General features: G+C 44.6%; 1 protein-coding gene across 1 annotated transcript in view; it reads right to left on the bottom strand.

The window, feature by feature from the left end:
* The window catches only part of ABCB7 (ATP binding cassette subfamily B member 7), a 665,610-nt gene that overhangs the window by 319,673 nt on the left and 323,780 nt on the right, over positions 1–22,157 (bottom strand). Inside the window, exons 7-8 of the mRNA XM_078688835.1 lie at positions 1,920–2,008; positions 1,724–1,811 (exon numbers count right to left, since the gene is read on the bottom strand). Of these exons, the coding sequence (XP_078544961.1) occupies positions 1,724–1,811; positions 1,920–2,008 (177 nt within the window). The remainder of the gene's footprint in view (positions 1–1,723; positions 1,812–1,919; positions 2,009–22,157) is intronic.

The following is a 22,157-nucleotide window of genomic DNA, read 5'->3' as shown; positions in this document are numbered from 1 at the left end:
GCCATGAAAAGGCTAAGGTGACTGCTGCAGGAGCAGTGAGGTCTGATGATGTCTAAAGTTCAAACCTCTGGAGTAGCCTCGCAAGGACCAAAACTGATGAGGAATTGCCTGACAGGAGTCAAAAGGTCCAAAGTGTGCGATGTGGCCTGGCTCTCCTTGAAGTGCTCCAGGGTGGAATCAGCTTTTTGTCAAACAGACGAGACCCGTCAAAAGGCATGTCCAGGGAAGCTTGTGCATCTCATTCATGCATGGCGATGTGGAATCACACTAGTGCCGACTGCTCATACCAAGCACTCTGTACTGTACAGACCAGCCCGAATCCCAGATTTAGCTGAATCTAGGCCATGTTGGATTGTTTGAGCAAAGGAGGACCTAAACTCTTTAGGGACTGCGAGATCTTGCTGACCATGTCCCAGAGGGCATGTGTATAACAGGCCCAGTAGGCAAAAGGCATTGCTCAGCCCCAAGACTAGGCTGACAAAGAGAACACATTTTCCCCAAACACTCAATCCTTTTTAATTCCCTGTCGGGGCGGGGAGTCACAGGGAATGCATTAGGTATCACCTTGGACCATCAAACTCTTAGGAGTAGGATGCACATTAAGGTAATCAGGGTCCCCACTCTTAGTATGTGCTGGCACGAGGTGGTCTGAGTGAAGTTCCCTTAACTAGTAGAGAAACGGATGCTTGTTCAATGAAGGTCTGCAATGGGGACAAGATTCTGGCGAAGTGCTTGGTAAAGCCTGATAAAACTGCACCTGCACCAAAAGCAGATAGCATCAAATCTATTGTAAACAAAAACCAAAAGTGGCAAAAAAATGTAATCAAGGTGAAACAAATGAACAGTAAGTTCATAAGTCAAAATAACTGGAAAGGTTCAGCTCATACTGCAGTTCTGTAACTGGGAGAGGAGTTGGCCTAACCTCGAAACTGGGGAACCGGGTTCAAGTCTCGGCAATGACGCTGAACACCCTGTGATTCTGGGCACATTACTTAATCTCAGCGTGCATAACAAAAATGAATGTGTCCTCGTGTAGTGCAACTGGTGCTCATGTAAAGCGCTCTGATCCCCGATACCTTCGGGTCAAGTTTGCGCTATATAAAACTTCGTAAAAAAATAACATGGGTGATGCGGCAGAGTGGCTCAAGGGGTGTCTAAGGGGTACTTCATGCTTGTACTTCCAAACCTTTATGAAGTTAGACTTTCTTCACGTAGATTGCAGGAACCTCAGAGGGAAGGCAACATTTGGGACAAGCTACTTAAGACAAGTCAAAGTCATAGGATTGTTTCACAGGACAAATACCACCACTACTCGGAAAGCAAAGGCTGTAAGGGTACTTCACACTGTTATGAAAGAGTGCTTATAAATATTTAATTTCGAGAGACACCCTTCCTCTTTTTTTCCACGTGGACCGACCGGCTTGGAGGTGAGCCATACTTGGCTTCACTTTCCGGGATTCCAAGCGGTTTCCACATTTCCTTCCTTAAGGATGAAAGATCCCCAAACACTTCTCTGACTCAAGACACCGCTGCAACAGGAAACCCAATCCTTTAACTACTAGAAGCTAAGGACGACACTGAATGCCCCATATTCTAGTTCAAGTCTTTGTTCAAGATTACTAGAATAACACACATTTCATGTATTCTGATCTGTAGGGGAAGGGACAAGTGTTGTACAACAACAATATCTGTGGTGAAAACATACAACGTTAAAAACACTCACCTTCACAGTTTCATAATTCAGCATCGAATCTATGGCAGCGTTGCCGGCCTCATTGTCCGCTTTGTTCATTTCAATTCTGAACCTAGTCCTGCAAAGCAATCCATTTACAGTAAATCAACTCATTCTGGTGTCAGAAAAAAAAAAAAACATTTTCGAATGTGCTCTACTGGATTATTACAATTAGGATATACTCGACCTCCACTGGGTGACTCCTATCGTGAAGGCCGTGTACGCTCCGAGGGTCCCCAGCGATACCAACGCGAAACTGGCGCCACACTTGAAATACTAAGAGAATAAGAGAAATATAATGTAATATAATAAATTATTTACTTGGATTCTAGGAACATCTAAAAACAGTCATGCTGCAACATCTTGTTTCTTTCCACAATTATTTAATTAAGTGTTTGGAACTGTGGCTTGACTGATGAGTAGGAAACAAATGGTTGTTAACTGTACAAAGTTATTGTCCAGGTTCACAAAGCCATTTACATTCGTAAATCCGCATTACCAGCACAAACTGCCAGCTTTACGTGTACAAGGTATTCATTAATGTATACCTTGTACTTGTAAATGCGTTTAATCTTGCATATTATCCTGCGTCCGGTAATATTCCACGGGACGTCATCCCACACGAGGAGTAGACGTTTCAAGGTGTGCCATGCCTTGCCTTGAGAGTTTGTGAATGCCCACAAACCCTTCCCCCACTCTGGTAACGTCAGAGATTTTTGTTGCTGCCAAGGACTGGAGTAAATATCTTTTCAATGTGGGACCGGGAATGATACACCCCCAAACTTCGCTGAAGTATAGAAGAAGAGGATTCTCCACAGAGTAAAAAAAAAAACCATTCTCGGTGGAGAAAGGAAAAAATAAAAAATAAATAACAGTTGCACATAGGCACTGGCTTCCACCGATTTAGAATTGTACTAGGTGTTTTAATCCGCATTAGGGAAATACCAAAAAGTTAACTTTTCCAGGGTTACACCTGGAAACAGAGTGGAAAGAAAAAACATGTTATTTACCTGTACACAGTGGTTCTCCTGTATTGATATCTTTTATAGATTCACATGCTTGAATCTTCTGCGTCGTCATAGTGGAAGTCCCAAGGTAACAGTAGAAATAGTAGTGCTGAATACATTACATAGACCTCCATAGAGAGAAAATTCAATTGGACACTATCAACCTCATTTTATAGCATCCAAAGTTCAGCCAATCACAGCAGAGACCTCAGATTTACCCTCTTCACAGAGCCACCACACCTCAGATTTCAAGCACAAGTGTGCAAATATGCAGTAAAAGAATGAAACAATTAGGCAAAGAAAATGCGGGGAAATGGACTAACTCCACTGACGGAGTAGAATTGGACTACAGTCACCAGCATGCTCTCACTGGAAAAAGCATGCAAACAATGGACAAAGATGGCTGTGGTTATCTAGCCATATCCTGTTTGTCACCCCATGAGGAAGGAGCTTGTGGCTTCGAAACGCGTAGGGAATTATGTTTTAAAAGAGCCGCAATGTGCATCTTTCTGCAAATAAAGGGTTGGAAACTCACCTTTTCGTGGAGTGCGTCCTTTATCCAGAGGCAACCTTGGGATATATATATATATATATATATATATATATATATATATATATATATATATATATATATATACATATACATATTACCTACTGGCGATAGCCAGTAGATAAATATAATTAGGATTGTTTTTTCCTTAACTTTGCCTCGCGGCGCTCCGGTCCTTCCCTGAAAGTTTGGGGGGGGATTCGTCAAGCGGGGGCCGAGATAAAAGGGGGGTCCCAAAACGTGGTTTCCCCATGTTAATTTCCATAGGGCGGTTGGACTCACTTTTAGCCTGAACGGCTGAATGGTTTTCCACCAAACTTGGCAAAATTGTAGGGACTGGTAGCCCGATGTGCCTTTGCTATGTCTCAAGATATGTGCTCCAGTGGTTTTTACGAAAATTAACTTTGAAAAAATATATATTGGGCTACATATATATGTTAGAGCCCAAATGTAGCCCAATGTAGCCCAAAGATGGCCACCAGAGACAAAAAAATCAAATGTAGCCCAAATATCAGCCAGATGTAGCCCAACTATAGCCCAATGGCAGAATGTCCCAGAGTGTTCTAAAGAACAACTAGAGCGCTAACAGTCTTACTTATGACAAAAGTATGGCACACCTGAAGTCATCTTGATTGGAATAAAGTGTTAACACTTAAAACATTTAATTTGCAAAGGAACAAAATGAGGGGGTTCATTTTGCCATAGAAATTATGATTAGTGCTGAAGAAAGAAAAATTAGGGCACATTTTGAGTGACTTCTCAAATCCTCTATATTTCATTAAAAAAATTCTGATATGCAGTCTCCCAAGATGGCCACCAGAGACAAAAGAGCCTGTGCTTAAAAACTCTGTTAGCAAAGCAGGCATTTGAGATTTAAAAAACATTTTAATATATAAAAACGTTATCCGCTAATAGAATTAGCATTTAAAAAACCTTGCGAATTCAATGAAAAAACCATAGGTTTCAGGCCTTATATAGTTAGGAATTAGCATTTAAAAAACCTTGCGAATTCACTGAAAAAATCATAGGTTTCAGGAGTTATATAGTTAGGAATTAGCTTTTAAAAAACCTTTGAAATTCACTCAAAAAACTATAAGTTTTAGTGGTGTTATAGTTAGCTGGACATTTTACTCATACAAAACCGTTGAAATTGCTCCTATATAGTTAGTTGTACTAACTATATTTCGCGCACCCGCAACCCACTGCTGATGATGTCACATATTAGATCATTCATGACATGGTCAGTGACATCACTGATGACATCTCAAATGACATCACTGATGACATCACTGATGACATCATCCACGTGACAATCACATACACCTTTTCATACACTATTACAATTTTTCATCACTCTTTGTAAAATACAGAGTATCATATTTAAATCCATTGTCACAGCAATACAAGTATCTAAAAATCCACTCAGTGATTCATAGATGTATACACACATCTAATCACTTGCCTATGGATTCACTCATACATGCTGTCAATGAACAATAGAACACTATCAAAAATACTTATACATCTATATCGACATTAAACAGCACGCATCCTATTCACATATGAAGTCATCCTACTCACTTATGCAAACAATGGATCATGCTTACATATTTACTTAGCAAAACACTTATACAAACACCACTTCTTCTATTCATTTAGATAGTAAGTCATACTTAGTGAATTATAAAATCATTATTTCAAGTATACAGTTATCCATACAGTCACTCACACAATCATTGTGTCTTATGTATACTTATTTATATACAACTGACACAAACACTGCCTTTTATTTTTCTAGTTTGTTGGACCTGTACCATTGAGAAATATATTTGCTTACCACCACACCCATAAAAATATTCACTCACCCAAACAACTGTTAGAACATGTAGTTTTAACTTCATATATCTACTGAATCAACTATTCACACATCTTTGGACAGTCACACACCCCCCACCGAACCACACACACTTTCACACTCCCATACAAATACTCAGTTAACTAATCAATAACTAATATAGACTTTCACATAGCTAGTAACCAACTGTAGAATCAGTTTACACAACACTGACAAAGTGATACAGATATTCACACAGTTTAGTCACTATCCACTATATTTAGTGAGACATTATAAATTGGTCAAGTAAACAGTCAATTACACTGCTACTAAATCCTCCATCCAAATATTTATTTATATATATCCACTTATTCTTCAATGCTAATTGCTATATATATAATCCATATTTAAATAACAAAGCAAATCACATTCACTGGATGATGTCATTAGTGATGTCATCAGTGATGTAATTTGAGATGTCATCAGTGATGTCACTGACCATGTCATGAATGATCTAATATGTGACATCATCAGCGGATTGCGGGTGCGGGAAATATAGTTAGTACAACTAACTATATAGGAGCAATTTCAATGGTTTTGTATGAGTAAAATGTCCAGCTAACTATAACACCACTAAAACTTATAGTTTTTTGAGTGAATTTCAAAGGTTTTTTAAAAGCTAATTCCCAACTATATAACTCCTGAAACCTATGTTTTTTTAGTGAATATATATATATATATATATATATATATATATATATAGAGAGAGAGAGAGAGAGAGATTCTAACCTGCTTCCCATCCACCTCCAATAGCTGGACACAGAAAACGGCACACCAGGAAAATCCAGCACAAAACCTTTTATTGTGCACTTATGGAACAAGGACGACGCGTTTCGGCGTTTGCCTTTATCAAGTTACCACCATTTGTTTTCCAGCATATTTAAGTCCGTCTTTCATGACAAATTCATAGAGATAGAAAACACACTGTCACTTTCATCTCAGACATCAAATGTGTAATCACAATGCTCAAATTATATATTGATATATTGAAACAGTGTTGATAAGATCTCGTATTTACATATTTACAGTTTCACAGTTGGTAGCATTGCGTTTACATTGATAGCGAGGGACTACAGTTTGCTGGCCTCATGTTGTAAGCAGTTGCTAAGGTTCGCCGGGTAATGTAGTTCTCCCCTCGAGAGCAAGACACTGACGTGCCGTGTCTAAGCCTAGTATCATACCACTCGCAACTGGTCGCAATGCGGCTGGGTACTGTAGTTCACCCGCCGGATGCGAGCAGGGTTCAAGACTGCTATCTGGTGGGACTTCACTGATATAGTGTGTCCGTACCTGTAGGCACTGTAAATTGTATCTTGTGTTCCCTGGGAGCTCCCTGGGTTCCATAATAGTGTCCTAAGAGATGGATACTTCCCTTTCTAACGGAATATTAGTGGGGGGAGTAGGTGTTCTAGTACTGATGTGGTGGTTAGCCTTTATGTTCAAGTGCTTATAATCGGTGATGAGGGAGTGGTGACATTTTCAATGTGAGTGTGTAGTGGTGTAAAATGTAAATAACAAATGTAAAACAAGATATTCCCATTCTGTGGCTTACGTGTGGCTTACCATTCATTATATTATGGCCCTAAAGCAACTAGCAATACATAGATATATTACTCTGAGGTAGAATGGTGAGCCTAACCCGAGAGGAGGGCGGGTCGCATGTGAATCTATAAAAGATATCAATACTGGAGAACCATAGTATACAGACAAGTAACTTGTTTTTCTCCAGTATTGTATCTTTTATAGATTCACATGCTTGAATCAGATTAAAGAGCAGTAGATCTATATATGAATAAAAATAACAATGAAGGCAGGAAGGCGAACAATCTCACCAGCAGTATCAGAAAAGAATACATATATTACCAGAATTCTCTTAATGTAAGTAGAAATAACAATCAAATAGATTATATAGGAATAAACATCATAAGTAGATAAAGAAATCAGGATGATTACAAGCCTCCTACCTTAAGCAAAGAGATGATGAAGAACCGCGTTCCGCCAACCATCTAGGCAGTAATGCTTTGTGAACGTGGGTCCCTCGTCCATGTTGCTGCCCTACATATGTCGGGCAGAGAAGTTGCGACCTTTCTCGTCGAATGGGCCTACACTCTTGCAGGCAATGGATTTCAGCCTTCTCATGGCAAAAAATAATAGCTGAAATTACCCAGCGAGCAATACTGGCCCTAGTTAAGGTTAGTCCCTTCCTGGGTGCTGAGTAAGAAACCAGCAGTTAAGACTAACGAAAGGATTTTGTCCTTTGCAGGTATAATTTCAAACAGCGTTTGATATCCAGAGAATGGAGAGATTTTTCGGTCTCTGAGGACGCATTTGGAAAAATGTAGTCAGAGTTATAGCTCATTGAGGTGATAAGATGATGGTACTTTAGGTATGAAAGAAGGATTCGTACGCAGAATAACCCTATCTGCTAAAAATTGAAGAAATGCTTCCTTTGTAGAAAATGCCTGGATCTTGGTCTGGCTGAAGTGATGGCCAAGAGAAAGGCCACCTTCCATGAGAGAAATTTTAAGTCACATTTGTGTACAGGTTCAAATGGAGAAAGCATTAGTTGCGACAAGACCGTATTTATAAAGATATATAGAATGAACACCAACCACACACAGAACCTTTTCCATTTTTCAGAGTAACATTTGAACGTGGAAGGAGTTCGAGAATTAAGTAAAATTGTTTTGCAATCATTGGGAATGTTCAAACTCTCAAATTCAATTAAGTGATGAGCCAAGCTGATAACTGAAGGGAGGGAATTTGCGGATGAATCACTTGACCCTTGTCCATGTAAAGAAGATTCTCCTTTGGCGAAAAGAGAATCGGAGTGCACTCTGATAGGCAAAGAACCTCTGTGTACTAAAATTGTCTTGCCCACATAGGAGCTGTAAGAATTATGTGGCACGGCTCCCGTTTTATTCTTTTGAGAACTCGAGGAATGACAGGAAACCGGGGGAAGGCGTAGGCAAATGTTCCTGTCCAGGAGAGCAGAAAAGCGTCTCCCGAAGATTCCGGCTGAGGAGTCCTGCTTGCGTAAAAGGTGCACTTTTTGCTTAGGTATGTAGCGAACAGATCTAACGTTGGAAAGCCCCAAGACCAGAAGACCATCTGCAACATCTGGTCATTGAGATCCCATTCGTGGCACTATTTGGACACCCTGCTAAGAGTCGCACGCTGATAGTAGACTCCTGGCACGTGCTACACTAGGAGTGAAATTTGGTTGAGGAGAAGCCATTCACAAATCTCTTGCGCTTGAAGAGAGAGAACCTGCGATCTTGTGGCACTCTGTTTCCGGAGATAAAACATGGTGGTGGTGTTGTCTGTCCGGACCAGAGCTGGAGATCCCCGAATCAGAGGCAAGAAGGCATTGAGGCCCAAGAACTCCGCTCTTAACTCTAGAAGGTTTATGAGGCATTTCGATTCATGTTTGGACCATTTTCCGTGCACATGAAACTAATGGAGGTGAGCTTCCCAGCCCTCCATGGAAGCAGCCAACGTCGTCACAAACTGAGGAGTTGAGTGAATGCAGGGCAAGCCAGAGTCATGTTTTCCTCGATCTGCCACCAAGACATTGAAGTTTTCATAGCCGTTGAGATTTGAATTGTGTCGTTGAATGACCCTTTGGGTTGAACCCATTGAGTGTCCAGTTGCTGCTGCAGTGGGCGTATACGAAGACGGCAATTTGGAATAAGTTGATTGCAAGAGGACATCATCCCCAGCATAGATTTGTACTTTCTGACAAAAACAGACCTTTTTGAAGATAGAAGGCGTGTCATTTCCTGGAGATGCAAGACTCTTTCGAGAGTTGGAAAAGCTTTGCAGAGATTTGTATCTCCTAGGAAAGTCAGAGAATTGGAAGGTGATTGAGGTGGAGACCCAGAGACTGAGATTGAGGTGGAGACCCAGAGACTGGAAGAGATTCCGACAAGTTTCAGTAGAGTTCCTGGCTGCCTGAAACAAAGGAACTTTTATTAACCAATCATCCAGGTAGGGGAATAACTGGTGACCTGAGCGTCTCAGAAAGGCAGCTATTGGTGCCATGCATTTGGTGAAGACTCTGGGGGCCGACTTCAAACAGAAGGGAGGCACACTGAACTGATAATGGCACCCGCCACTTCGAACCTGAGATATCTTCGATGCTTGGGGTGAATGGGGATGTGAAAATAAGCATCAAGAAGATTGGGAGATGACAGATAATTCACTTTTTCCATAAGAAGAAGAATGTCCTGCAGACACAACATCTAGAAAGATTGTTTTTTGATGAATTTGTTCAGTAACTGGAGGTCCAAGACCTTCCTGACCTCCTGTCTCCTTTATTATTAAGAAGAAGTGGGAATAATACCCCCGATTGCGCTGACGTAAGGGTACCTTTTCTATGGTGCGTTTGGAAAGTAGACATTTTATTTCCCTCTTGAGATCTGGCATATGCCGATGTAGTACCTTTGGAGGAGGGGTAGTAGGAGGATCCTGAATAAACTCTAGGGTATGACCGTGACGGCAGACATCCAAAACCCATCTGTCCGACGAGATGTATGTCCAATTTCTTAAGAATTTTGAGCACGTTGGTTCAAATTGTTGTGGGACTCTAGTGGGAGGGGCCTGGAGAAACTCATTGCCTCTTTTTAGAATCCTGTTGTCTTCCAGCAGATTGCTGCCTTTTACGACCAGTGGGATGCGAATAGGACGAGGCAGTGCCGGACCTGTAAGGTTGGTTGTATGCCTGATAGGTTGTTTGAGGTAATGGATGCATACTGCCCTCAAACTCTGCCCCGAAAGGACTGGAAAGGAAGTGGTTGTACCGTCACCGGGGATTTAGCCGTGTCTGTATCCTTTTTTTTATAGATTGAAGGGCTTTATCTTCATGACTTCTAATTAGGCATTTGCCGTCAAAAGGCATACTTAGCACCTTAGCCTGAACCTCAGGACGGAAGCTAGTTGCCTTCAGCCACCCCTGACGCCTCGGCACTGCTGCTCCTGCCATTTGCCGGAACGAAGTTTGAGAGATATCCGTTGGAACCTCTATCCTCTCTATCCTCTCAGTGGAAGCGGTTTCCCAATCTGATAAGAAATCACTTGGTTCCTTTTCCTTATCTTCAGGAAGATGTTTTAAGAGTGAAGAGATGTCCGACCACATCTGTCGGTCGTACCTACCCAGAATGGCCATAACGTTGGAGGCTCTTATAGAAGTGGCTGCTAGGGCGGCAAAACTATTCCTTAGGTTGTCCAGCCGACGTTCTTCTTTATCCGGAGTTGCAGAACATTGAGATGCCGGGTTTTTAGCTCTTCTTTGAGCAGCCTGCATGATTACTAAATCCGGTCTTGGATGACCGATGACGCTTGTGGGTGAATTATCCGGGGCTTTGTACTTTTTAATCGAGCTTTGGAATTACCACTGGGATAGAAGCTGGTGTCCGCATCAGTTTTCGACCCTCCTGCCATAAGTAATCTACTATGGGACTTGCCCTAATGGATCGTTGAGTACCTGGCTCAAAAGTCATATAGGAAATACTCAGTTTGTATAACTAGCATGGGTAGATCAAAGCGCCTCTAGGCATGTTCTAAAAGGTCATGGAAGCAGGGGGAGAGTCTGCAGGAGGAGGGATAGGAGAGGACTGTGTGGGAACCACGTAATCATCCCGTTCGCCCTTGGTGTCAACATCAGTGTGTATCTCTCCTACCTCTATCTGTTGTTGGTCCACATTTTGTGAATCATCAGGAATAATGATAGGAGGAGGCAAAACCTTTTCCTTTGTGGGTCTAAGAGTTACTTGTCCTGTGTGTTCCACCAGGGCATGCTAGGGCAGTGGAGGATGTTGCGGAGCATTTGCCTCAGAAAAGCGTCTGTAGTAGTCATTTAGCATGTGACGTACGTCTGTTACCAACGACACTGGAGCTTTAATAAATGGTTCCCTAAATTGGCGAAGAGTCTAGATGTCCTACACCCTCAATAGGTCTCTCCACATCCTCTCCTGGAATGTTAATGGCCTCCTCGACTGAATCAAGCACACGGCTGTGCTCTGCACTGCCCACCGCCACGCTCCTGACATTCGGTTTCTTCAGGAAACGGCCCTCTTGGTCTCACAATGCAATTTCCTAGCCCGCTACGGGTTTGACAGGGTCTGGCACTCTGGTTTTGCGCTGGGCTCCCGTGAGGTGGCCATTCTACTCAGGAAGGAGCTTCCCTTTACCTTGGCTAGAGCCGAGACTGACATACAGGGCACATATTTGGCCGTGTCGAGGATGATTGAGGGACACCCTCTGAGCCTTCTGTGCACTTACGCACCGCGCTCCTGGCCTCCACCCTCCGGTGCCTCACGCTGGTGATCCCCTCCCTTCCGCAGGGCCTAACTGTTGTAGGGGGGACTTTATCGCCGTCCTGCAGCCTTCACATGATGCGACGGGTCCCCCGTCGGCCTGCCGTCTTGTCTCGGCAGAGAGTCTGTCTGGGTGGTCATCGGCCTTGGGCCTTTGTGACGTCTGGAGGGTACTGAACCCACGCAAAGAACAATATACTCACACCTCAGTGGCTCACCATACTCACTCCTGTATAGATCTAATCCTGATGCCCGCAACGGATTGCCAACTGGTGTCTTGGGCTGCGATATTGCCCCGAGCGATCTAGGATCATTCCCCTGTCTCCCTTCGCATCTGAACATCCACTGTCGGCCCACGGGCGACTTGGCGGTTTAACGTATGGTTCCTACAGGACTCGGCGCCGGTGGAGTCCCTTGGGCAGGAGCTGAGTCACTACTTCTCCACTAATGCGGGCTCTGTTACCTCGCCAGGGACGTTGGGGGAGGCTGGCAAGGCGGTTGTTCGGGGAGTGGCCAGAGGGCTGGTTCACGCGAAACGTGGACCAGTGTTACACCCAGGCAAGACGCCCGAGCCTGGCGGTTACCCCCAAGACTACGCGGCTTTCCTCGATTTGGTTCCTCACCTAGTGGAGCTATTTAACCATGTGGTGGAGGACGGGTCCTTCCCGCCCGAATCTGATATGGCCACTATCGTAGTCATTCCAAAGACGCAACCGCCATCCTTGGATTGTGTGGACTACAGCCCGATCTCATTGATAAATACTGAGATTAAGATCTTTGCCACCGCGATAGCCCAGCAGCTCCACCCACTACTGCAAGACCTAGTCCATCCTGATCAGTGTGGGTTCATGCCCGCCAGGGGCACCAGTCATTGCATTCGCCGTCTCCATCTGGCTATGGCTCATCGTCATCACCTGACCCCGTATCTGGCACTCCTATTCATCAATTTTGAAAAAGCCTTTGATACGGTGGATTGGAGCTACCTAGAGGGAGTGTTGGAACGGATGAGATTCGGTCCTCCCTTCTGCCGCTTGATTAAAGTCCTCTATAGTAACCACAGGGCACGTGTCCTCATTAACGGTGAGCTTTCTGAGGCGTTCCCAATCCGCAGGGGCACCCGTCAGGGGTGTCCGCTCTCTCCGCTCCTATTCGCGTTGGCGATGGAGCCCCTGGCGGCTCTCATCCGTCAGGATCCTCTCATCCGGGGCTGGGCCTGGGATCATAGTCAGACCGATAAGTTAGCCCTCTATGCGGATAACGCCCTGCTTTTTCTGGCGGACCCGGAATGTTCTGGCCCCAGATGCCTGGAGGTCCTGGCTGCTTTCGAGCGGGTTTCTGGGCTGAGACTTAACCCGGCAAAGTCAACCTTGGTCCCCTTACATCCTTCTCGGGCGAGCTTTGACTGGCAGGCAAATATCCCTCTCAGGAGACATTCATCCAAATACCTTGGTGAATGGATTACCCTCCTGCCAGAGCTTGAATGGGCCCTGAACGTCACTCTCTGGTCACTAGGATGAAGGCAGACCTAAAAAAAAATGGCAGACCCTCCCCCTTAACCCCTTGGGCAGGAGTGCACTCTTTAAAATGATGATTCTTCCCCGCTTCCTCTACATTTTCCAGAATATTACCGTCCACCTCCCTGGTAGCTGGTTCTGAGAATTAGATGGCGCCCTTACCCGGTTTTTATGGGGCGGGGGGAGGTCCCAACTGTCCCTGGCACACTGCCGTATCCCCCCCTTTGACGGGGTCATGGGGGTGACCAATCTCCACCTCTACTATCTGGCCGTGAAACTTATTGCGATCCACGATTGGTTTGCGGGCGGCTGGTGCGACCCAGCGTACCGGGGGGAGCTCAGGGCAATGGACTTCATGCAAATCCTGGCATTTCTATAAGGTAGCCCGGTGCCACAAGATCTACCCCCTCTCACTAGGATGGTGCTCACGGCCTGGCGCACTGGTGGGGAGTGGCTACGGGAGATTTCGTCCTTGCGTGATTTCCGCCGCTGGGACCTTGTGGGGATCTCACTGCTTGGAGACGAGTGGGTGGGGCACCATATTCGATCCTTCGCCGACTTACAGCATCGTCAGGCCCTCCCGCCTTCCCAATTCGACAAATACCTCCAACTCAGACACACCCTCCACACTCACAGTCCATCCCCCACGTCTCTACTGGAATTCAGTCCCTTAGAGGCCCAGGTGATGATGGGGAACCTGGGGAGGGGGCGTTTCCCGGATATATCGGGCGCTGGTGAACAACGTTCCTGAGTCCCTAGACCGGCTCCGGGCTCGCTGGGAGGGGTGGGTGAGTCCCCCGGAGGAGGCAGACTGGCGGGCCGCCCTTATGGTACCTAAAACCTTGACAACATCCACCAAGTTACGCCTCGTCCAACTTTACTACCTCCATGCAGCATACCTCACTCCGGCACGCCTTTTCTGGGCCCGAATGCAACCCTCCCCGGCCTGCACGTGCTGCGAGTCTGCCCCAGCAGATTTCTATCACATGATATGGCAGTGTTCGGGCCTGGCGCCGTTCTGGAGAGGGGGGGGAAGCGAGCTTACACAGGCCCTAGGTTGGGAGGTTCCCCATGACCCGAAGTGCCTGCTGCTGGGAGTGTTTGGCTCCAGGGCAGATAAGCATTGCCTGGGGACAGCTGTGGTGGTAGCGAAAAGAGCTATGGCTGCGCTCTGGTCACATGCTAAGGCGCCCACCGTGCAGACATGGAGGAGGGGTAGGATTGGTGTGGAGTGCAGGAAGAGACCCTCTTTGAAGCTAGAGGGGGCCCTGAACTATTCAGCAAAGTGTGGGGCAAATGCTTCAACTTGCTACCTGTGTGAGGTTCCGGGTGCTCTGGTCTGTGTACCTTGTTTTGGGGGTGTCACACCCAACCCTGCTGAACCACCTATACCCTTTGTCGAAAGTGTGTGATGTAATCTCCTTAATTACAATGCTAGATCTGCTACCAATGAATTTCTATGTTCTTGTTTTAAAAAAATCAAAGTTGATTATCAAAAAAAAAAAAAAAATTGCGAGGATCCTCTTCCTCTTAGGGATAACACTCTTGAAAAGATTCTGGCTGCTGAACAGCAGCTGAGTCAGTGAAAGAATACTTTCCTGCAAGGTATAAGGATGGATTAATGTCCTCTAAGTCCTTATCATCATCAAAGTTCTGACATTTAACTTTTAGATGGGAAGGACTATATGCAGGGCCAAAAGTGCTGTCATCCTCAGACTCTTGGAAGTCAAGCAAACGTGTAGGTGGCAACAGAGACATTTCTGAAAAATCCTGAACCGTAGAATGTCCCAAATGGAATTTTTCTCCAGGCAACTGGACCGTGGATGGTACCATTGTCAGTGTCGATGCGGACACCACCACCGTCGGCGGAAAGGAGGGCAATCTCATCGACTGAGTGGTCGTAGACTGAGCAATTCTTGTAGACTGAGAAATTCTCGTCGACGAAGGTCTCGTCGCCTGAGATGGTCTTGTCGATGATGATGCCGTCGTCAGAGTTAACTGCGGTCCCGTTGATGCAGCGGCCATCGACGTAGTGACCGTCGACGTTGTCGCCATCACTGTTGAAGCTGTCGACTGCGAGCGAATCACTGCAGGTGTGACAGAAATGGCTCTCGTCGACGATGCTATTGACAGATGAGAGGAAAGATCTCTCACAGTTGTTATAGAAGCAGAAACTTGAGCAGAAACTGGAGCAGAAGATGATTTTAGAGTTCCTGCTACCTGCTTTCTGTGGCGTTTCTCCTTAGATTTTTCCTGCTCGTGTGATTTCGATCTCAGAGTCCCCTTGGTGACAAGAGGAGCTACCTTCCTTTCTTTTCCTGGAGGAAGAATGAGGCTTTTCCTCAGTGTCAGAGACAGATTCAGACACTGCCTTTTTCTTCTGGAGCCAAAGGAGCAGTCTTCCTTCCCTATCCTTGAGGGTTTTGGCCGAGAAGGTGCGGCAGTTTTTGCATTACCTGGGCTTATGGTTAGGGTAGAGGCAATACAGACATTGCTTGAGGGGGATCTACTGAGAAAAGTCTAGATCTGCCACAAGACTTACAGGGCCTAAACAACCCTTTTTGGCATTATTAAAGTCACAGAAAGGAATACCTCAAGCTGAAAGCTGGAGGTCAAAAGTTGAAAAAAAACATCTGCCACTGAGCAGAGCTCTTCTGGAAGGTAAACAGGCAAAAGTCAAATCTGTACTAGGTTGTGAATCACGCACAATGTATCTAGAAGTGCATAAGTAACTTAAATTAGAAGTTAGACATCGTGTGAGTTCATATGATGAATACCACAGCATGTCCAAAAGGCTCCAGTAGATTCATTAATTTCCCCAGTCCCCCAAAACCTGCACAGATGTTCAATGCAGCAACAAGGATTGCAAGGGAGAGAGAGGTAGGATTAAGTCCAGGTTCAACATTAGGAGAGAATATAAATTCATTGCTTTCCAGAGAGAGAACTACAACCAAAGGAGGACTGGGGTTAAGTACCAAACCAGCTAGCAACCCTTGATAAAAGCACTGCTGCATTGAAATCCTCGAACTTGAGAGACAAGGTGGAAAAGTAGGGAAAAAAAGAACTGTATCACCCTAATACACCTTGACACCACCACACACAGAAAACCAGCACAAGCAGAGCATTTTTTTTGTCTTGTAAATACCTCTAGGTTGTTATGCATACAAGCTCTTCTGTTTTGAGTGAGGGAGTGTGGCTAATTTTAGCAAAGTGACTTGCACGCAGTCAAAAACAATCATTGGCAAAGCCATTGGGTCTCAGCCAGTGCTTAATTTGTAGAAAATATATAAGTAAGAGCCAGGGCTCTCATCAGGAGGCCACTGCAGTTTGCATCACACACTGCCTCTGCTATGCTGCCAATGATCGCAACAAAACAACTACAAACCATTACACTCCTACAAGTTTGACACTTCGTACTATTTCAGGCCCCAAAGCTATAAGAATGGCTTAGGCGACAGGTTCAATATAAGTTCAATATACACTAAAAATTACTAACTGTTGTTGTGGTCATTTCTAAATTAGCCAGACAGCGCCACCTTGTGGAAGACTATCACAAGCGCTGTTATTGACAATTGAGTGCCGATGCTGCACACTGGAAACCACTGGTTCAAATTAAGTACTGGTCTCGGCAATCCGATAGCTATTGGCAAGGTCAATGTTAATGTCTTTTAGCCACGTTGATTAGCAGTACGTCTGGTGTTCAGCATGGCTGAAAGCAAAGTAAAAAAGCATGAAACCTGAGCCTGTAGATGTGAAGAATGGCTGTAGGAGTGAGCGTGTGAATTAACTGGGTGCGTAATAATGTTTTAATTACAAAATATGTAAGACAAATAAGGTCATGCCTATATAAAATGTGTTCCAGAGTATTCAGCAAGAAACCACATTTTTTGTTTTGTTTTATACATCACTAGCTCTACCCGAAGGCATCAGAGCGCTGTACATGAGCACCAGTTGCATTCATTCATTTTTAGGAATGGCGAAAGTGATTAGTCCAGAACCACAGAATGTTGAGCTGATGTAGAGACTCCAACTCTGTTTCCCAGCTTCAAAGTCAGACGATCAAACTGTGAGCTCCCTAAGTGCTTTTAAAAATAAGTATAGGGGAACAGTAAAGAGGAAAGCTTTTAACAAACTAGGAGGCAAGCTTTTCCACTGAACACACATAAAAAAAATCATGAACAAAACTTGTCATTTGGAATCCTTGGTGGAAGTTTAAACCGTTGACGCGATCGTACCTTCACCATAATTCAGACTTAAAGAGTGCATTGAAATGTGACTTGTGCTGCATTGGCATAGTGCTGTCATGGTCCCTTCTCATGTGTAGCTGTTATCAAGTACGGCGAGCAAATCAAGGGAGCAGTAAAGCATGCCATACAGTTGGAAAAGGAAAGCAAATAACTGTACATCACGTGAGCAACATAACCAGTGGGGTGCTCAATCATAAATAAAACGAGCAAGTAAAGCGAGCAGTACAGTTGAACATTATTGGGGCGGTGAGGGCGGAGGGAGAGGCGAAGCTGGAAAAAGCACAAACACTGTGTAGAGTGCTGAAAAAAAGAAGGTCCTAAAATGGTCCTCAAAATGGGAGCCGAGGATCTTTACAAGTACTTGCAGAAGAAGAAACAGGACTATGCATGCCATGGACAAATGGTGACCAATAATATGAGAAAGACAATGGAGAGAGCAAATGGGAAGCCTGTGGGTGGGCTGAAGCCTAGGTCTCAACTTGACAGAGGCTTCTAGCAACAGAATCCTGGATTTTGTTCCTCTGTCATTTAGATTATGAAACCGGGCATGGGCTTTACCCACCAGAATCCAACCCACTTGACAAGAGGAACAAATGTGCACTAAGTCTGAAAGTTATCTGATTATTTATTTGTAATTCTTTTTATTAGTTTTCCACAACAACACAAGTAGCAATTTGCATTAAAATTGTTGAATAATCATTTCACAGCACAACACCATAATACTTCCGATTCTTAGCATTCCTCCATTGACCAAGCATTAGGGTATATAGGAGGAAAAAAATTGAGGAGACATCTTGTATGCGTATGATATGCACCTATACCAGCCAATGGCATATATGACCACGTAGTCAGTCTAGGCGGGTTGGGGGGGGGGGGGGGGGGGGGGGAGGAGGGGGGGGGGGGGTTGAAGGTCGGGGACGATGATTACTGTGGGCCAGCAATGTCTTGTTCTAGGGTGAGGGATAGTCGCGTAGAGGCAGCCAAATATCCACAGGGCGAGATGTTGGGGGTTGTAAGGTAGCAAAGTCCATGCTAGCGACCTCGCATTGTGCCATAGATTTAAGCCAGGCAGTCGGGGTGGGGGGTGCTGGACTGCCCCAGCGCACAGCAATCTCTCTCTGCACCAATAGTAGGGCCATGGAAATGAATGTGCGTGTTGATCGTAGGACAGCTGTGTGTCCCAAGAGTGCCAATGCTGGTTCTGGGTGAAGTGTAGTGTCTGTCATTTTCACGATGTGCGAATGTACCAATTGCCAATAACAGGTGATGGCGGGGCAGGTCCATGTAAGGTGTGCAAAGTCCACTGCCCGTGCCTGACATTTGGGCAGCAGTTCGATCTGCTAGTATCATATTTAGGTATGCCCACCTGTGATCAGCCAATGACTCATCTCCCTAAAAGCCATTCAGATAGTTCCATGCATTCATTGGTGTCCGATGACTTCAGTATGTTAACCCCTTCGGCGCTCATGACGAGCTCAGCTCGTCATGAGCGTAACCTGCCCTACGCTGATGACGAGCTGAGCTCGTCATGTAACGCGGGTTTTTACGAATCGCAGCGCGCAGCGGGAAAACCGCTAGCGCGCATGCGGTTAAAGGAACCAGCTCATCTCACCAGAATCCAGGTGGTAAGAAATGCTTTCCTTTTAAATTACAAAGAGAAATATCGGTCTTAAACTCCCATAAGTACACACCAGCTGTTTGTGTACAGCATAGTACAAGGGTCCCGCTGACAGGACTCAGCGCGATCGCGTTCTGGAGCTTGCACTAATTGCCTTTGCTCAGCATGAAGGGACCCATGTCTGGGCATACCCATCCCATGTAGGGTGAAAAGTGATACGCAAACAAAATGATGGTCGGAATGCTGAATAAATCATACATTCACCCACAGTCAAGAGATCTGGTTTAAATCCATCATTGTTTTACTCACTACGCCACCCCAGTTTGGACCCAGCCATCTCCAATCATGAGCACCTTCCTGGTGCGGCTCGCAATGGTACCTCGAGCTGTGTCAGCCATGAGCATTAATATACCCAATTCATTTATTTTCTTTCATCCTTCTTTTGGGCCTCTGACGTTTTCTTTCCCAGTGGCCTTGGCTGTATATGCAGCCTCAGATGCGGTAGTACCCACCGCAGCAGTGCTCACTAGCAGTACACCGCTCACTATGAAAACCAGCTGAGGTCACGTGCCCCTGCAATCTGTATCCAGGCTGGTCCAGTCCTTTCTTCTCATTCGTCGCCACTGAAGCAAAGCAGGTTCATCATAATCAACGGAGATGATCTTATTAATAAGGGTTCATTCCTAGACGACCAGTCTCCAGCCTGTAACTGTCCCTCCTGGAACCCCCACGCATCATTTTGTAGTCTCACATTCTATCAGGAGTTCCAACCAACCTGCAATGAAATACAACAGTTTCCAGGGAGGTGATTTGCAACACACAACCCTCATAGGTTTCCACCTGTTATTATAGGCAGAAAAGGAAGCACAGATTTTAAGTGCGGGCGTATCTGCTGTGAAACATCTTTTCAAGGGCTTCATGAAACGACGTAAGGTTTCGGAGATCACCATGACAAAATAATAGTTTCACAAGCAGTAGTTCTGCTGCATCTGACTCAGATTCCCAAGGTTAACATCAACCATAACAACCAACATACCCATTAGGGTTCAAGGCTTAACATTCTAGAATTGGAAAAGCTGTGTTAGTATAGCAGGTCGTAGTTTGTAATAACACAATCTGTGCTTGCAGGCTCACTCTTCATGCTTTCAACCCCTGTGTTACGCAGGAAAATACGTCTGAATTAGCTACCATTTAGCTCATTCCTCAAACTGAAGAATGTGACTCGTTCTTCAAAATGGTTACTAAAAGCACGCAGTGGGTTCTTTAGGGCTGCAATGCTTTGACAAAGCTGTAACTCATAATGTAAAAGGACAAGAAAAAGGGGGATCGCAAAATCAGACAGGACTCTGATCCATGAAGGTTTAGTCAACTTGAAAGATGACTGATCTTGAGGAGTCCAGCACTGTGCGGGGGGGGAGAGGGGGGGTCAGTTTATGGTCTTTAAGGAAGACATGTGAAAACAGAACAGTGTGCACCTCTGACAGGGACACCAAGACCTGGAAAGCACAAAGGACAAAAATCACTAAGATTAAAAAAATCTACAGAAACACTGGTCCTTCACCATGAAACCAGTAGTTTCAACATGCACGTCTGGGTGGAAAGGGACAGATGTGTGTATACTTAGTTAGGCTTTAGCTGAATATTTCCAGTTTTAGATGTATTTTTGCATTAATGTGGTCCATGATTAAACATTTACTCGCTCTATGGAACACAATATTTCGAAGTGGTGACTTGCCTGACTGAGAGGCTTTTGTTAACATCAGGACATTTATTTATTTATTCAGGGTTTTTCTATAGCGCTACCCTAGCGACAAGTGCAAAGAAGCACTTTGAAACAAAGTATAGTAACGGTCCTGATAGTGAAGATGAACAGTAGTAATAATTATGTATATGGCAGTATCTAGATTGCAGGGTGCAATTTGAAAAAGTGGGCCTTTCGGGATGGAAGCAAATTGGGTAGATCTTAGAATTGATGTTATGCGATCTGATATTGTTGCAACTCTGACAAGGTAAGTTACCACACGGTGACTGGTTTTGACAGGTGCTGGGGTAAGTTTGGAATCACAGTGAGAAAGGGCTAGAGCTGCAATGATGGTCTAAAGTCAGTCTGGGTGATGTAGGGTTTTAGTTTCTTCACTTGGAATAGTTGGAAAGGGTAGTCTTTACAAGACTCAATGTGAAGTACCAAACTGAGATATTAGTTGATAGTGAAATGCAGCACATTGGTAGATGGGTCCACTTTTAGATTGGCATGGAGTTTCCATGGCATAGAGGAGGCAGAGTTAATGCAGAGTTAAGTTTTTTCCAGGATTTAGTTTTAGGGAGAAGGAACGCAACTAGTTTGTCAGTATTCAAGGACGGCTTTTATGGCTATACAAGAATGTAGAAGAAAAGTTTGTCGATTTGCAATTCAAGTTTTTTGACCATGAATCAGATTTTGCACCACGAAAAACGGGATCTGCCACTGCAGAATCTTTATATGACAAGTCTTTAGCCGCCTACTTGTCATTTGGTCTTCAAAATGCTAGACGCATCTAAGGTTTTTAAAGGACTGAGGCCCGTTAAATGTGAATCTGCTTTTTAGCTATGAAAACATATTTTGCTGAAATGTCAGTCATACAACTTGAAAGATACATTCTGGATTTGCAGTTGAAGATAACATGTATGAAAAAACCTGAATCTTTTAAGAGCTTCGCTGTGAAAACTATTCCTAAGAAAACTATTGTGGGTCCTCTTAAACGTCCAATTAAAAAATTGGAATCCAAAAAATGTGAGCACCTTTCTAAAGTATGGACAAGCTATGACTTTCTCAAGTGCTGCTGAACAATCCACAATATTGTTTTAGCAGAACCAAATTAGCTGGATGTCAGCCATAGTGATATGTGCATTAAAAGATAAGCCCAGGGCTCGCAGCCCTTTATGATTATCGTATTAGCCCCATCTCCTTCTTGAGATGTGTGGCGGTCCCTTCAGTGTGACCTCTCAATGAATCAAAGAGCACCCAACTGAAGTGCACAGGGGAAGGACTCATCGATCTACCCTCCCCAGTGTGTGTTCACCCATCTTACTAGAATGCAGCAAAACACAAATCTGGGGGCAGGGAAGTATCTACTTCCTCTCCCTTTTTCGCCATGTAAGCCTGGGTCTCGCAAAATGGGACCCAGGACCCTACATGTACCATCCAAAGGCACAAATACACCCAGTACATGCACAGTACTGTACCCGCCATGTCTCATAGGCACACATGCATCCAGCATATGCATTAAACATTCACCCAC

This window comes from Lissotriton helveticus, chromosome 4_1, assembly GCF_964261635.1.
Source record: "Lissotriton helveticus chromosome 4_1, aLisHel1.1, whole genome shotgun sequence".
NCBI classification, from domain to species: Eukaryota; Metazoa; Chordata; class Amphibia; order Caudata; family Salamandridae; genus Lissotriton; species Lissotriton helveticus.
This window is presented reverse-complemented; position numbering and strand designations above follow the sequence as displayed.